The sequence below is a fragment of the Ornithorhynchus anatinus genome, chromosome 11, assembly GCF_004115215.2.
Source record: "Ornithorhynchus anatinus isolate Pmale09 chromosome 11, mOrnAna1.pri.v4, whole genome shotgun sequence".
NCBI lineage: Eukaryota > Metazoa > Chordata > Mammalia > Monotremata > Ornithorhynchidae > Ornithorhynchus > Ornithorhynchus anatinus.
Genome location: NC_041738.1, coordinates 38,042,089 through 38,058,611, shown reverse-complemented (window position 1 = coordinate 38,058,611; position 16,523 = coordinate 38,042,089). Strand labels below are relative to the sequence as shown.

At 52.5% G+C, this 16,523-nt stretch overlaps 1 protein-coding gene across 3 annotated transcripts in view; it reads left to right on the top strand.

The window, feature by feature from the left end:
- The window catches only part of PMFBP1 (polyamine modulated factor 1 binding protein 1), a 45,409-nt gene that overhangs the window by 6,427 nt on the left and 22,459 nt on the right, over window positions 1–16,523 (top strand). For 2 of the 3 annotated variants that reach the window (XM_039913466.1, XM_039913465.1), the window contains exons 4-8: window positions 7,704–7,946; window positions 10,909–11,142; window positions 13,060–13,269; window positions 14,236–14,361; window positions 15,404–15,530. In XM_039913466.1, coding sequence (XP_039769400.1) covers window positions 7,704–7,946; window positions 10,909–11,142; window positions 13,060–13,269; window positions 14,236–14,361; window positions 15,404–15,530 — 940 coding nt within the window. The remainder of the gene's footprint in view (window positions 1–7,703; window positions 7,947–10,908; window positions 11,143–13,059; window positions 13,270–14,235; window positions 14,362–15,403; window positions 15,531–16,523) is intronic. The other variant, XM_039913467.1, reaches the window with a different exon arrangement.

Genomic DNA, 16,523 nt, shown 5'->3' with positions numbered 1-16,523 from the left:
GGGCTTGGGAGTCGGTGGTCATGGGTTCGAATCCCGGCTCCGCCGCTTGGCAGCTGGGTGACTGTGGGCAAGTCACTTCCCTTCCTCTGTGCCTCAGTGACCTCATCCGTAAAATGGGGATGAAGACTGTGAGCCTCACGTGGGACAAGCCGATTACCCTGTAAATCTACCCCGGCGCTTAGAACGGCGCTCGGCACATAGTGAGCGCGTAACAAATACCAACGTTATCGTTATGCTATTTGTTAAGTGCTCACTTTGTGTCGAGCACCGTTCTAAGCACTGGGGTAGATACAGATCAATTAGGTTGGACACAATCCCTGTCCCGTATGGGGGTCACAGTCTATGTAGGAGGGAGAACTGAGGCACAGAGAAGCTAAGTGACTTGCCTAAGGTGACACAGCAAGCAACTGGCAAATGCGGAGTTAGAATCCAGGTCCTCTGACTCCCAGGCCTGTGCTCTTTCCACTAGGCCAGGCTGTACTAAGTTCTCGGGAGAATACGAGGTTCAGAGAAGCCGTGTGGCCCAGTGGATAGAGCACGGCCCTGGCAGTCAGAAGAACCTGGCTTCTAATCCCAGCTTTGCCACTTGTCTGTTGTGCGACCTGCAGCAAGCCGCTTAAATTCTCCGAGCCTCCGTTACCTTATCTGCGAAATGGGGATGAAGACGGCGAGGCCCATGTGGGACAAGGACTGTATTCCATCCGATTAGCCTGTGACTACTCCAGCGTCTAGAACAGTGCTTGGCACATTGGGAAGCAGCGCGGCTCGGTGGAAAGAGCCTGGGCTTCGGAGTCAGAGATCCTGGGTTCGACTCCCGGCTCTGCCACTTGTCAGCTGTGTGACTGTGGGCGAGTCACTTCACTTCTCTGGGCCTCAGTTCCCTCATCTGTAAAATGGGGATTAACCGTGAGCCTCACGTGGGACGACCCGATGACCCTGTATCTCCCCCAGCGCTTAACATAGTAAGCGCTTAACAAATACCAATATTATTATTATTATAGTAAAGCACTCAAAAAATGCCGTATTTAAAAAAGAGAGTGTGAGCAAGGCGGTAGAGGTGGGAGAAATGAGAGAAGGGCACAGCGAATAGAGAGGAATAAAGAGTGGGAGTTGGGTGAATTGAGAGTCGGTAAGTAAGGAAGAAGCTGAAGGAGTATTTTAAATCCTAATTAGATTGCAAATGATTAGATTTTGGTCTCCTGGTCTTTCTCCATTAGATTGCAAGAGATTATGCCTTTCTTCTTCTGTCCCCAAGTACTTAGTGTACTGCTCTGCACAGTGTAGGTGTTTAACAAATTCTGCTGATGATTAAAGAGATTAAAAAAAAAACCAAACAGTAAAGGAGTTCATTTTGTTTAGCCAAGAAAATAGGAGGTTGAAAGGGGCCAGCTTCCCCTAGTAAGAACTGAACAGATTCCATTTTAAAAAAAATGTAAAGCGAAAGATTATCGCAGAGAAGATACCCATCGACGTATTAACGAAATGACCACACCGAGAACAAAACGAGAGGAAATGGGCTTAAGTTGTAATCAAAGACCCAACAAGGAATTTATTGACTCCCCTGTATCTACCTCATTCCCCTGTATCTCCCCCAGCGCTTAGAACAGTGGTCTAAACATAGTAAGCGCTTAACAAATACCAACATTATTATTACTATTATTGAACACCCGAATAGGCTACCAAGGAAGGCTTTGGAATCTTCAGCTCTAGAGAGGTTTCATAACATGATTGACTCAAACCCGTCTCTGGTGTTTTAGGTACAGACTAGCCAGAGGCAGGGGGTTGGGCCTAGAGACTTCTGGAGAGGGCTTCTTGCCCCCCGATTCTCTGATTCTTTGTCCAACCACTAATCACGTGACCGTCAATTTATCTCCAACTTGTTTGATTTCCCTTAACTCCACAGTGAGGTCGCAGTAGAGGCCGATGAAATATTCATGCTTCCGTGGAACGGAATGAAACTCCTCGCTGAAAGGGCAACGGGAAATGGAGTGATGCCTTTGGGTTACTTTCCTTTGGCAAATATGCAAATGAAAGAGACAGGATCCGTAGCAGAGGTTAAAAAAAAAAATAACGGCCTTTTTGGAAAAGATAAGAATAAATAAGTGGAAAGGAATCAGGCCCAGAGAGATGGGTCTAGGCGTTCACCCGAGTCTCCCAAATCCGACTCGAAATAGAACTGTCACGGGGCAAGGGAGGAGGAGAAGTTGCGGGACATGGGAAACCCATCTCCAGCCTTCTCTATATTACTCCATTACTAGCTGTAGACTTGCAGCAAGAAAGCTCTTCGTGTTGACCCTGGAGGCAGGTTTTCTCTTTTCCCAACAGAGATAGACTCAGAATGTCTATCAGTCGATGGTATTTATTGAGCATTTACTACGTGCAGAGCACTGAGAGTAAGAGAGACGATATAGAATGGCTTGTTCGGATACGCAGAAGAGGGAAGGATTGAACTCACGTGGAACCATTCCGAAAGACGCAATTATGATAATAATAATAACGGTATTAAGCGCTTACTATGTACCGAGCACTGTGCTATAGGCGCTGGGGTTCGTACAAGGTAATCAGGTCGTCCCACGTGGGGCTCACACTTTTAATCCCCATTTGACAGATGAGGTAACCGAGGCAAAGAGAAGTTAAGCTACTTGCCCAAGGTCACACAGCGGACGAGCGGCAGAGTGGGGGTTAGAACCCGTGTCCTCTGACTCCCAAGCCCGTGCTCTTTCCACTAAACCATGCCGCTGGAAAGATTTCGAAGGTAGCTTTTACTAATCAGTTAATCAGTGGCAGTGTGGCTCAGTGGAAAGAGAGCGGGCTTGGGAGTCAGAGATCATGGGTTCTAATCCCGGCCCAGCCGCTAGTCAGCTGTGTGACCTTGGGCAAGTCACTTAACTTGTCTGGGCCTCAGTTACCTCGTCTGTCAAATGGGGATTAAAACCGTGAGCCCCACGTGGGACGACCTGATCACCTTGTATCCCCCAGCGCTCAGAACAGTGCTTTGCACATAGTAAGCGCTTAACAAATACCACAATTTATTTATTTATTTATTTATTTACTGAGCCCTTACTATGTACAGAGCACTGTATTAAGTGCTTGGGAGAGAACAGTACAGCAGAATTAGCATAAACGTTCCCTGCCTAGCGGGTGTTCACAGTCTATTAAAGGCTTGCGTTGCTGAACGCGAGGCTCAGCGTCTAAGCAGACATGTGTTCCCGGGGCTTACTTTGTGCCAGGGTTGCCGGCTGGGATCATTGCCGCTCCAGCTGACCTTTCAACTGTAAAAGTTGAAAAGTCTGTGTTGGAAATCGGTAACATTTGCCAAACTGACCGCTCTCTGGGATATTTTTCCCCTCGATTGAATAGCGTCGATTCAGTAAAATATATCATCTAGTGGAGAGGGCCCAAGACTCGGCGACGGGAGACCCTGGTTTGAGTCCCAGCTCCACCACTGGCCAACTGTGTGACCTTGGGCAAGTGGCTTAACCTCTCTGGGCCTCTGTTTCCTCATTACAAAATGAGGAGGGGATAGAAAAATGTAAGAATGGTGGTATTTGTTAAGCGCTTACTATGTGCAGGGCACTGTTCTAAGCGCCGGGGGAAAAAAGGTGATCAGGTTGTCCCACGTGGGGCTCACGGTTTTAATCCCCATTTGACAGATGAGGTCACTGAGGCACAGAGAAGTGAAGTGAGTTGCCCAAAGTCACACAGCTGGCAAGCGGCGGAGTCGGGATTCGAACCCATGCACTCCGACTCCCGAGCCCGGGCTCTTTCCGCTGTACCACGCTGCCTCTCTTTCTAGATTATGAATCCTGGTGGCGCTGGGTCCAATCTCATAACCTCGTATCTACCTCAGCACTTAGCACGTAGTAAGCGCTTAACAGACGACATAACACTGGGTTTGTATTACTGCAGAACGCTGCATTCGAGAAAACTCTCACTGTTGCGCTCTGCACACGGTGAGCGCTCAATAAATACGATCGGTTGAATATTTGCCCGGTGTCCACCGCCCCATGCAGGTCCGCGACCGCTTCTTGTGAGACTGCTTCTCGCCGTATCCCGACAAGCGCGCTCTGTCGGAAGAAAATTCCCCGATGATGTTGTTGCTTTCTATCCAAAACATGGAGCGAACAAATTAGCTCTGGCAGAGCTGAGTGTTTTATTGTCAGGATGTCAGTAACGGCACAGTGAAACAAAACCATCACACGTTCGAAGTCATTCCAAATTTAAATTGCGGAACAACCGTGCTACCTGTCTTTCATTACTCTACTTTCATGAGCAGCAGCGTGGCTCGGTGGAAAGAGCCCGGGCTTGGGAGTCGGAGGTCATAGGTTCGAATCCGGGCTCTGCCGCTTGTCAGCTGTGTGACTGTGGGCGAGTCACTTCACTTCTCTGACCGCTCATCTCCTCCAAGAGGCCTTCCCAGACCGAGCTCCCCTTCTCCCTCTACTCCCTCTACCACCCCCCCTTCACCTCTCCGCAGCTTAACCCTCTTTTCCCCCCATTTCCCTCTGCTCCTCCCCCTCTCCCTTCCCCTCCCCTCAGCACTGTGCTCCTCCTCTCATTTGTATATATTTTTATTACCCTATTTATTTTGTTAATGAGATGTCCATCCCCTTGATTCTATTCATTGCCATTGTTTTTGTCCGTCTGCTCCCCCGATTAGACCGTGAGCCCGTCAATTGGGCAGGGACGGTCTCTATCTGTTGCTGATTTGTCCATTCCAAGCGCTTAGTACACTGCTCTGCACATAGTAAGCGCTCAATAAATGCTATTGAATGAAATGAATGAATAAAATGGGGATTAACTGTGAGCCTCACGTGGGACAACCTGATCACCTTGAATCTACCCCAGCGCTTAGAACAGTGCTCTGCACATAGTAAGCGCTTAACAAATACCAACATCATTATTATTATAATGAGGAGCCGCACGGCTCAATGGATACAACACAGGCCTGGGAGTCCGAAAAACCTGGGTTCTAATCCCTGCTCTGCCACTTGTCTGCTGGGTGATCTTGTGCAAGTCACTTAACTTCTCTGGGCCTCTGTTACCTCATCTGGAAAATGGGGATTAAGACCGTGAGCCCCGTGTGGGACAGGGATTGTGTCCAACCTGATTAACCTGCATCACTTAGAACAGTGCCTGGCACCAAATAAGCGCTTCACGCATACAATTTAGAAAAAAGTATGAGTTAAGCGGCGTACGTGTCCCGGATTCAGAGAGCTCCCAAGCTAATGAAGCCAAGCGGTTAACACCCCGGTGACGGGGAAGTTGTCAGAAACTAGTTTTGCAGTTTTTTAAGTGCTACCTCCTGTCTTTCTTTAAGTGATAGAACAGTAGTGATTCTGTGGTCCATGCTAATGTGTCACCAAAACAGAAAATGAGAAGCAGCGTGGCACAGTGGGAAGAGCCCGGGCTTGGGAGTCACAGGCTGTGGGTTCTAATTCCTGCTCCACCGCTTGTCAGCTGGGGGACTTCGGGCAAGTCGCGTAAGTTCTCTGTGACTCAGTTACCCCATCTGGAAAATGGGGATTAAGACCGTGAACCCCACGTGGGACAACCTGATCACCTTGTAGCCCCCCCCCCCAGCGCTTAGAACAGTGCTTCACACATAGTGAGCGCTTAACAAACACCATCATCGTTATTATTAAAATCCCTCTATTGACACCTTTTTCTCCAACTACTCATTCAACCATTCGATCGTATTCGGTAAGCACTTACTGTGTGCAGAGCACCGTCCCAAATGGCGTAAAGTCATACGATTAATCATCCATTTTCCTGTAACACATGTTTCTCCCTCTACCTTTTGGATAGAATTCTTTGGGTGAATTTGGGAATTTTTTTTTCCAACAACGCCTCGGCAGGTAAGGCGATGCGATGTCGGGAGGAACGGTACGTACGTGGCATCGATCGACGCGTGAGACTGTATCACAAGTCTTCCTTAATCTGAGGTTCCTCGGGAATGTGATTGTCACATTATAGGAGATCTGGCCAGGCACAGATCTGGAACTGAACTCAGCATCGTGCGATTGAAGAATCCCAGGTGAAGGCCACTGGGCCGACCCCGGTCCCTGACTCCCCACAGCTAAGTCTGGTGCCGGTTTTTTTGTAATGGTATTTGTTAAGTGCTTACTCTATGCCAAGCACTGTATTAAGCACCTAGGGCAGATACAAGTTACTTGGGTTGGACATAGTCCACGTTCCACAGGGGGCACGCAGTCTTAATCCCCATTTAACCGATGGGGTAAGCGAGGCCCGGAGAATAATAATAATTATGGTATTTGTTAAGCGCTTACTATGTGCTGAGCACCGTTCTAAGAGCCGGGTAATCAGATTGTCCCAGTGGGGTTCACATTTTTTAATCCCCATTTTTCCAGATGAGGTAACTGAGGCCCAGAGAAGTTAAATGACTTGCCCAAGGTCACACAGCAGACAAGTGGCGGAGCCGGGGTTAGAACCCACCACCTCTGACTCCCAAGCCCGGGCTCTTTCCACTAAGCGAGAGAGAAGTTGAGTGACTTGCCCGAGATAATAAGAAAAATGTCGATATTTGTTAAGCGCTTACTATGTGCCGAGCACCGTTCTAAGCGCTGGGGGAGATACAGGGTGATCGGGTTGTCCCACACGAGGCTCCCAGTTAATCCCCATTTTCCAGATGAGGTCACTGAGGCCCAGAGAAGTGAAGTGACTTGCCCACAGTCACACAGCTGACAAGGGGCAGAGCCGGGATTCGAACCCACGACCTCTGCCTCCCAAGCCCGGGCTCTTTCCACTGAGCCACGCTCGAGATCGCCCCGCAGACGCGTGGCAGAGCCGGGATTAGAACCCAGGACCTTCTGACCCTCGGACCCGAGCTCTACGCACTAGACCGCCCTGCTTCTCAATCGGAGAGAACGCTCACTCTCGAAAACGGGTGGAACGGGCAAGGGGAGGGGCTCCGGGTTCGACTCGCGCCCATGGAGGAGTAGGTGACGGAGGGAGCCGGGGACAGGAGACGTGACCCAAATGTAGATGGTCACACTCTGGGGACCGGGGAGAGAGGAGGGAAGGAGAAGACAAAGTAGAGAACAGAGAAATATCAGACATGGATGACAAAGAGGAACGCACAACAGAGATCGGTTGAGGCCTGGACAAAGACTCTTCACTCCTATTTTCCGCTGCCAGGCTGCAGTTGAAGAGGGGCGGGAGAAAAGCCCCAATTAAGCGAAGGTGAGAAAGCCCAAGAATCCAAGGTCAGGTAGAGACCCCGGCCTCTGGCAAGGCCGGGCACCGTCCCCGGCTCTCCGGGCCACTTCAGGGCGGAGTCCGAAAGCCGGGACTGAGCCCAGGAGTTAGTCAGATCCACAGGGACGCAACCGAAAAGCTTCAAACTACCCGAAAAGAAGGATCCGGTAGCCAGCGCGGACCTCTAGGTCTCCACCGGGCAGTAGGTGAGTTACCACCGGGCGCAAGAACAAGCAGCCGTCAGATGCGATCGAACCCTGCCACGTAACCAGCCCGATTCCAATTCCTCGCGGGTCGCGGGTCCGGGTGGTTCCGAAGGAAACGAGCCGGAGCCCGGTGCAGCCGAAAGGCGACGCGTGTTTTGCGGACGGCGGTTCGTCTGTGAGAGTCTCCGCAGAAGGATCTCATTGCCGCGCTCAGATTCTGTGAATGATTTCAATGGCGACATCTTCAAAGCCTTTTTGATTTGCTGTTTTGTATTCTAGTGTCAGGAGCGAAGGGCAGGATTCCAACTGCTGCAAGAAGAACTCAGTTCCTCTAAGCAGGCCCACCAAGCGCACCTCAATGAGCTGAGAGAGAAAATGCTACACCTTCAGCGGAAACTGGCGCTGTGCACAGAGGAGTTTCAGACTTCTTACTACTCACTCCTGCAGTACAGATCCATCCTGGAGAAGCAGACCTGTGACCTGCAACTCCTTCACCGGCGTTGTCTGATGAAAGAAGAGGAGGTAAGGGTTTACATCCGCCCTGAAACGCACACCAGCCCGACCCCCAGAGCGGGCGCGCGTCGACCGGAGAGAAAATCGAGCATCGCGACCAGTGAGAAATACGATACGTCCGGCCTCCTCTCTTTTCCGCTCCTTGGGGTTTGGTTTTCGTGGGAACCCGCTCCGACAGGAAACTCCGCGTGTACGTGGCGGGGACGGGGCCCGGCATTTTCTGAGCTTGGTGGCTCGGTGAGCTAGAGCGAGGGAAGGAGAGAGTTGATGTGAGTGGATGGAGCCAGTGCGAATTTTCTAAGATCGAATGGCAGTTCCACGGGCCCCGGGGCTTTTCTAGAATAATAATGTTGGTATTGGTTAAGCGCTTACTATGTGCAGAGCGCTGTTCTAAGCGCTGGGGGAGATACAAGGTGATCGGGTCGTCCCGCGTGAGGCTCACAGTCTTCATCCCCATTTTCCAGATGAGGTCACTGAGGCCCAGAGAAGTGAAGTGACTTGCCCGCAGTCACACCGCTGACAAGCGGCAGAGCCGGGAATCGAACCCATGACCTCTGTCTCCCAAGCCTGGGCTCTTGCCACTGAGCTATGCTGCTTCTCTGGAATGATTCAGAAAGGATGGAGCTCACCTCCTCCAAGAGGCCTTCCCAGACTGAGCTCCCCCTTTTCCCTCTGCTCCCTCTGCTCCCCCTCCACCCCCCGCTTCCCCTCCCCTCAGCTAAGCCCTCTTTCCCCCCCTTTCCCTCCGCTCCTCCCCCTCTCCCTTCCCCTCCCCTCAGCACCGTACTCGTCCGCTCGACTGTATGTGCTTTCGTTACCCTATTAATTTTGCTCGTGAGATGTACGTCGCCTTGATTCTATTTATTTGCTCTTGTTTTAATGAGATGTTCATCCTCTCGATTCTATTTACTGCCATCGTTCTCGTCTGTCCGTCTCCCCCGATTCGACCGCGAGCCCGTCGAAGGGCGGGGACCGTCTCTATCTGTTGCCGGTTTGTCCATTCCAAGCGCTTAGTACAGTGCTCGGCACATAGTAAGCGCTCAATAAATACTACTGAGTGAATGAATGGAGAGGTCTGCTACTCGATCCAGAAATCCAAATCAGACAGGGTGGGCATGAGAATGGATTATGCTTCCAGATGGTAGGCATCCTACAGAGAAGCAGCGTGGCCTAGCGGCAAGAGCGCGGGCTTGGGAGTCCGATGACGTGGGTTTTAACCCCGGTTCCGCACTTGTCTGCTGTGAGACCTTGGGCAAGTCACTTCTCTGTGCCTCAGTTCCCTCACCTGTAAAATGGGGATGAAGACCGTGAGCCCTACGTGGGACAACCTATTTACCTTATATCTACCCCAGCGCTTAGAAGAGTGCTTGGCGCGTTGTAAGCACTTAACAAATACCATCATTATTATTATAATAGATTCCCAAACTGGGCTTCCCTGAGCACAGAGAGGCAGAGGCATAAGAATTGGAAATTCTCCTCCCTGCTTGGAACGAGGGGAATGGATGACTCTAAAGTCAGACCTCAACTCGGTGAGATTTCAGTCACTCAGGTGACAAAGTCTACTGTACAGAGAACCAGTTTAGACCAATGGACGTTGACCAGCAGATTCCCCATTTGGATGCAGAAAACGGGGGACTCCTAATGTTAATGTTGGTATTTGTTAAGCGCTTCCTATGTGCAGAGCACCGTTCTAAGCGCTGGGGTAGATACAGGGTAATCAGGTTGCCCCACGTGAGGCTCACAATCTTAATCCCCATTTTACAGATGAGGTCGCTGAGGCACAGAGAAGTGAAGTGACCTGCGCACAGTCACACAGCTGACAAGTGGCAGAACGGGGAACAGGTAGAAAAAGGCACCACGTCCACTGGGAACTAAGCTCCTGCGCTCTCCGAATTCAGGGGGAGTCACATGATTAGACTGTGAGCCCGTCGCTGGGCAGGGATTTTCTCTATCTGTTGCCGAAATGTACATTCCAAGCGCTCAGTACAGTGCTCTCATTTTAATGAGATGTTCATCCCCTAGATTCTATTTACTGCTATTGTTCTCGTCCGTCCGTCTCCCCCGATTAGACCGTGAGCCCGTCAGAGGGCAGGGACCGTCTCTATCTGTTACCGATCTGTCCATTCCAAGCGCTTAGTACAGTGCTCTGCACATAGTAAGAGCTCAATAAATACTATTGAATGAATGAATGCTCTGCACATAGTAAGCGCTTAAGAAATACGATTGAATGAATGAATGGATGCCCTTAAGTGGGGCTGGCGGACGGAGATGTCATAGGTTGGTTTACATTCCATCTCTGGAACGTGGAATTACATTCCATCCCAGGAAGACGGAATTACATTCCATCCCAGGAAGACAAGAGTATTTGTATTTCGTGCTTCCTGAAGAAAGTTGTCACGGAAACCCAAGGTACTGTTCCTCCTCCCTGATAGACTCTAGATTCCTTGATCGGTTTCTAGGTTAATGAGGGTTAATATCATCCAGTCAGTAGTTGTTTTTTTTATGGAATTTGTTAGGCGCTTACTCTGTTCCAGGTACTGTACTAAGCGCTGGAGTAGATACAAGCTAATCGGGTCGGACACAGTCCATGCCCCACATTGGACTCACAGTCTTAATCCCCATTTTACAGAAGAGGTAACTGAGGCGCAGAGAAGAGAAGTGACTTGCCCAAGGTCACCCAGCAGACAAGCGGCAGAGTCAGGATTAGAACTCGGGTCTTCTGACTCCCAGCCCCGGGGCCTATCCACTAGGCCTCAATAAAGCGCCAACTGTGTGCCGAGTGCTGCGCTAAGCACTTGGGGAACCTTTTCCCAGTCTTGCCTAACTGGTGTTCATTCATTCATTCAGTAGTATCTACTGAGCGCTTAGTACGTGCAGAGCACCGTATTAAGCGCTTGGAACGGACAATTCGGCAACGGAGGCAACCCCCGCCCGGTGACGGGCTCACGGTCTGCTGTCGCCAACCTAACAGGTGACATTTTATGAAGAAATGATGGAGAATCCTAAGGAAGAGCCCGGCGAGCTGCGGGGGAAGCCACAAGAATCGCAGGGGCAACTCGGGGGAGCAGAGAGCAGCAAGATCTGCTCCTTGGAGGACAGCGTGGTTCTGTACAAGAAGAAGTATCAGACGGCTCTGACCAGAACAGGGCTGCTGGAAGGCAAGATTAAGAGCTTGGAGGAGGAGCTCATGGACGTAACTGGCCAGGTAGGATTCATTCATTCACTCCACAGTACTCATTGAGCGCTCACTATGTGCAGAGCACTGTACTAAGCGCTCAGAATGTACAAATCGGTAACGGAGACAGTCCCTGCCCTTTGACGGGCTTACAGTCTAATCGGGAAGAAATGTTGTATTTGTTAAGCGCTTACTCTGTGCAGAGCACTGTTCTAAGCGCTGGGGGAGATACAGGGTCATCAGGTTGCCCCATGTGAGGCTCACAGTTCATCCCCATTGTACAGATGAGGTCACTGGGGCACAGAGAAGTGAAATGACTCGCCCACAGTCACGCAGCTGACAAGCGGCAGAGCCGGGATTCGAACCCATGACCTCCGACTCCCAGGCCCGGGCTCTTTCCACTGAGCCACGCTGCTTCTCTAATAATAATAATAATAATTTTAGTATTTGTTAAGCGCTTACTATGTGCAGAGCACAGGTCTAAGCGCTGGGGTAGATCCAGGGCCATCAGATTGTCCCACGAGAGGCTCACGGTCTTAATCCCCCTTTTCCGGATGAGGTCACTGAGGCCCAGAGAAGTTAAAAGTGACTTGCCCACAGTCACACAGCTGACAAGGGGCAGAGCCGGGATTCGAACCCAGGACCCCTGACTCCCAAGCCCGTGCCCTCTCCACTGAGCCACGCTGCTTCTTATGGGCATACCCATTCCCACCCTTCCCCCTACGAGCTTGAGGTCGGCCAGGGGAGGCTTTGGAATCGTCTCTCTCCGTTCCGGAGGTCTGAGTGCATACGGACTGGGGGAAGCAGCGGGGCTCAGTGGAAAGAGCCCGGGCTTCGGAGTCAGGGGTCATGGGTCCGACCCCCGGCTCTGCCACTTGGCGGCTGTGTGACTGTGGGCGAGTCACTTCGCTTCTCTGGGCCTCAGTTCCCTCCTCTGGAAAATGGGGACGAACTGTGAGCCTCACGTGGGACGACCTGATGACCCTGGATCTAGCCCAGCGCTTAGAACAGCGCTCCGCACATAGTAAGCGCTTAACAAATACCAACATCATTATTATTATTATTATTATTAAAAATCCGAGAAGAATCTCCTCTTCCGCGTTTGAGAAAACCTGGGGTTCCCGAAGCCTCTCACAGCTAATCTGGGGCAGAACAGGGGTGGGGGAAGGAGGTGAGAGATGAAGAGAAATTAGTTTCTAAAACCCCACGCCGGATCTGTATTCCCCCCACCCCTTCTCCCTCAAGTCCCTTCTGAGGGTGTCCCTATACGACTGTCCCACTATACCTCTCCATCTTAGAGAAGCAGCGTGGCTCAGTGGAAAGAGCCCGGGCTTGGGAGTCGGAGGCCATGGGTTCGAATCCCCGCTCTGCCGCTTGTCAGCTGTGCCACTTTGGGCCAGTCCCTTCACTTCTCTGTGCCTCGTCTGGAAAACGGGGATTAAGACTGTGAGCCCCACATGGGGCGACCTGATCACCTTGTATCTCCCCAGCACTTAGAACGGTGCTTTGCACATAGGAAGCGCTTAACAAATGCCATCCTTAGTAGTATCTCCCTAGCATGAGAAGAGCAGGCAGGTGAGTGCAATCCTATGCAGATGGATATATTGTTCATTTTTAAATGCCAAGGTGGACGCACAGCGTTCCCGGCACGGAACTATCTCACAGCCTCTGGGCTTTAATTTTTCAAGTGGTAAAACCGGGGATGATAACGTTTCCGGTAAAGCATCTCAGGTGATCTGAGGAAAGGCGCAGTCGCTCTTCAACTTATACGCAGGACCAACCGAGGTGGGTTGATTTTTTCCCTCTTAAGTTTGCGAGCCTAAAGGAAACGGGTAAGAACGTGGTCCCGGATGCCCTGACTTCGGATCGATTCCGGGATGGGAGGCGGGAGAGAGTGGGGCGGAAGGGCCCCCCAGCTGTGGCCGTTCCGTCTGCTCTCCGGCCCAGGGGAGCCTCCGGAACGGCACCGTCGCCCGGCTGCGCCGGGAGCTGGACGGCAAGAGCGACCAGCTGAAGAGAAGCGAGGAGGCCGCGGACCACCTCACCCAGGAGCTCCACGCGACCCTGAAGCACCTGGCCGTCAGCCGGCAGAGCGAGGCCGAAAAGACAGAGATCATCCAGGGACTTCAGAATCAGCTAGCGGCCTCCGACGCTACGGTAGACGGGCAGACGGGACATGGTCCCGTGAGAAAAGCTCCGCTCCCCCAGAAATCCTCCCACTTTTACACGGCACCCTTCTTCTGGATGCCCTCTCCCTCCCAACCGTGGTCTTCCGGCCACTTGGAGTTCAAGTCTTTCCAGAGGTTTTCATCTCACAGCTCAGAACCCCGGGTTGGACCGTCCGGCCCGGTCCCTCATCCACGGCTTTCTAGTCCGAGAGGAACCGGAACCCCACCCGGCCCATTCGGGTGGAGAATGGGGAGGCTTCGGGCGGCCCTGACTCGCTCCGAAGCGGTAGACGAGAAACCTAGTTGCTCTCAGCTCCAGTTTACCCAGTTATAATAATAATGAGGTTGGCGTTTGTTGAGCGCTTACTATGTGCAGAGCACTGTTCTAAGCGCTGGGGGGGGATACAAGGTGATCAGGTTGTCCCCCTCGTGGGGCTCCCGGTTTTAATCCCCACTTTAATAATCATGTTGGTATTCGTTAAGCGCTTACTATGTGCAGAGCACTGTTCTAAGCGCTGGGGTAGATCCAGGGTCATCGGGTCGTCCCACGTGAGGCTCACGGTTAATCCCCGTTTTACAGATGAGGGAACTGGAGGCACAGAGAAGTGAAGTGACTTGCCCAAAGTCACACAGCCGGCAAGCGGCGGAGCCGGGATTAGAACCCCTGACCTCGGACTCCCCAGCCCGGCCTCTTTCCACTGAGCCACGCTGCTTCTCTACTTATAGGGTAGAGGCCGTCCGCCTCCTCTCCGACACCCCCTTAGGAGGGATGTGAGGAAGAGGGAGAGCTCCGAACTCCTTAAAGTACAACTCCGCGTGAGGGACAGGGACCGTGTCTAATTCCCACCCCGGGTATCTTCACCCAGCCCTTAGCGGAACGGTGCTCGATAAACGCTATTACTGCCGCTACTAAAAGGCGTACTATCCAGCGTGATGTGACTGAACTTATTTTCAGACTTGGGAGTTTGAGAAGAGGCTGTTACAACTGCAAGTGGACTTTGCCTCCTACAGAGTCACCCACAGATTCTTCGAACGCAGCCCTGGCAACCAGACAGAAGAAGAGTCAGAGGAACTCCAGAAAGTGAGATCTGTCTTCTCCCGTGAGACCTAGCCCGTGTTGTTTGTTTCCCGACGATTCCCACCCTCCGCAGCACTTTATTCCCTCGGCTGTCTGTAACCTTCCCGTCCCAACCTCACCTGCCAGCCTCCACTGCATCCCAACCTTTCTCCCCTTCAGCCAGTGATCAAAATAAATCGTGGTATTTGTCGAGCGCCGACTATGTGCAAAGCACCGTTCTAAACGCTGGGGGATACAAGGTGATCAGGTTGTCCCACGTGGGGCTCACAGTTTGAATCCCCATTGTCCAGATGAGGTAACTGAGGCACAGAGAAGTGAAGTGACTTGTCCAAAGTCACACAGCCGGCAGGCGGCGGAGCCGGGATTAGAACCCACGGCCTCGGACTCCCAAGCCCGGGCTCTCGCCGCTGAGCCACGCTGTCCCTCCCCCACTGCCTTCTTGGACGCGGAGTTGGTTGTATGGCCGCTCTCCGGTACCTTTCGTTACTCGGGGCCCCTTGCAACTCGTCGTGGTTTTCTTCGGTTGGTATTTGTTAAGCGCTTACTATGCGCAGAGCACTGTTCTGAGCGCTGGGGTAGACGCAGGTAATGAGGCCGACCCACGCGAGGCTCGCGGTCCTCATCCCCATTTTCCAGATGAGGGAACTGAGGCACGGAGAAGTGAAGCGACTCGCCCACGGCCCCACAGCTGACAAGCGGCAGGGCCGGGATTCAAACCCATGACCTCCGACTCCCAAGCCCGGGGCTCCTTCCGCTGCGCCACGCCGCTTCCCGTAACTCTTTCTCACCCACCGCCACATTGCTGGCTTTTTCTACGCCCTCTCATCCCATCAGTAGCCCTCCCTTCACCCCTCTGCTCCTCTTCCCAACAGAGCGGCGTTTAATTTGCCCCGAAGCCTGAGGAAGAGTCATTTTCCCCTCTCTGCTGCATCCCAGGCCTGGGGACCGGTCCCTCCTGCCAACTTGCTTTTCAGAGTCCTCGTAGAAAACGCCTTCTTCACCACCTCCCGCTCACTAGGCCGCTGTGCTTCTGTTGCGCGTCTAGCTCATGAAGGACATACGGGAGGAGCTCACCAGGCAGAGCCAGCGGGCGGAAGGATACCAGAGCTTAGTGCGGGACCTCAGAACGGAACTGGACAGAGCGACGGAACAGAAGAGAAACATCGTGAAGGGTAAGCCACGGGGCAGCCGACGAGGAGATTAGGACAAGGAGGCAGAAGCAGCGTGGCTCAGTGGATAGAGCGCGGGCCTGGGAGTCGGAAGGAACTGGGTTCTGTTCCCGGCTCTGCCCCTTATCCGCTGAATGAACGCGGGTGAGTTACTTAACTTCTCTGGGCCTCAGCGACCTCGACTGTAAAATGGGAATTAAGACCTCAAACGCCACGGAGACACGGGCCGTGTCCGACCTGGTCGCCTTACGTCTACCCCGCCGCTCAGTACAGCACCCGGAACACGTTAAGGGCTTAACGGATACCATTTAAAAAGAAAAAAAAGCTCCCCCTCTCACCCAGAGGGACCTCTGGTTTCCCTACCAGCTAGGATTTTCTTCCGCTCCTAAGTAACCCTCTGCTCCGTCCTCACTCGGTCAAGACTTGCAGATTCCCAGACACGGGAAAACTGCAGCCAAAGGAAGGCGGCAGCTGCCGACTCAGATCGCCGAGCGAACGTTGCTTCCAAACAGTTTCCGGGAACCAAATCTATAACCAGATAGGAGGTTCCAGCGGCCGGCGGCAATAAGTTGGGCTTCTCCGCTCCGCGGCCGGAAGGCGGGGGAACTTCTTTCGCATCCGGCGGACTTCGCTGAGCAGCCTTGGGCCGGGCCAGGACGACGCTGCCCCTCCCTCTTGCCCCTGTGGGTTCGGGGGAGGTGGTAGGGCAGGGGATATGGTATTTGTTAAGCGCCAGGCACCGTGCTAAGCGCTGGGGTAGATAGAAGCTAATCAGGTCGGGCACGGTCCGTGCCCCATATGATAACGATTACGAGGGTATTTGTTAAGCGCTTACTATGTGCCGAGCACCGTTCTAAGCACTGGGGTAGATGCGAGGTAATCAGGTTGTCCCACGTGGGCTTCACAGTCTTAATTCACTGAACAGATGAGGTCACTGAAGCACAGAAAAGTTGTGACCTGCCCAAGATCACGTCCCCGACGGGTGGCGGAGGCGGG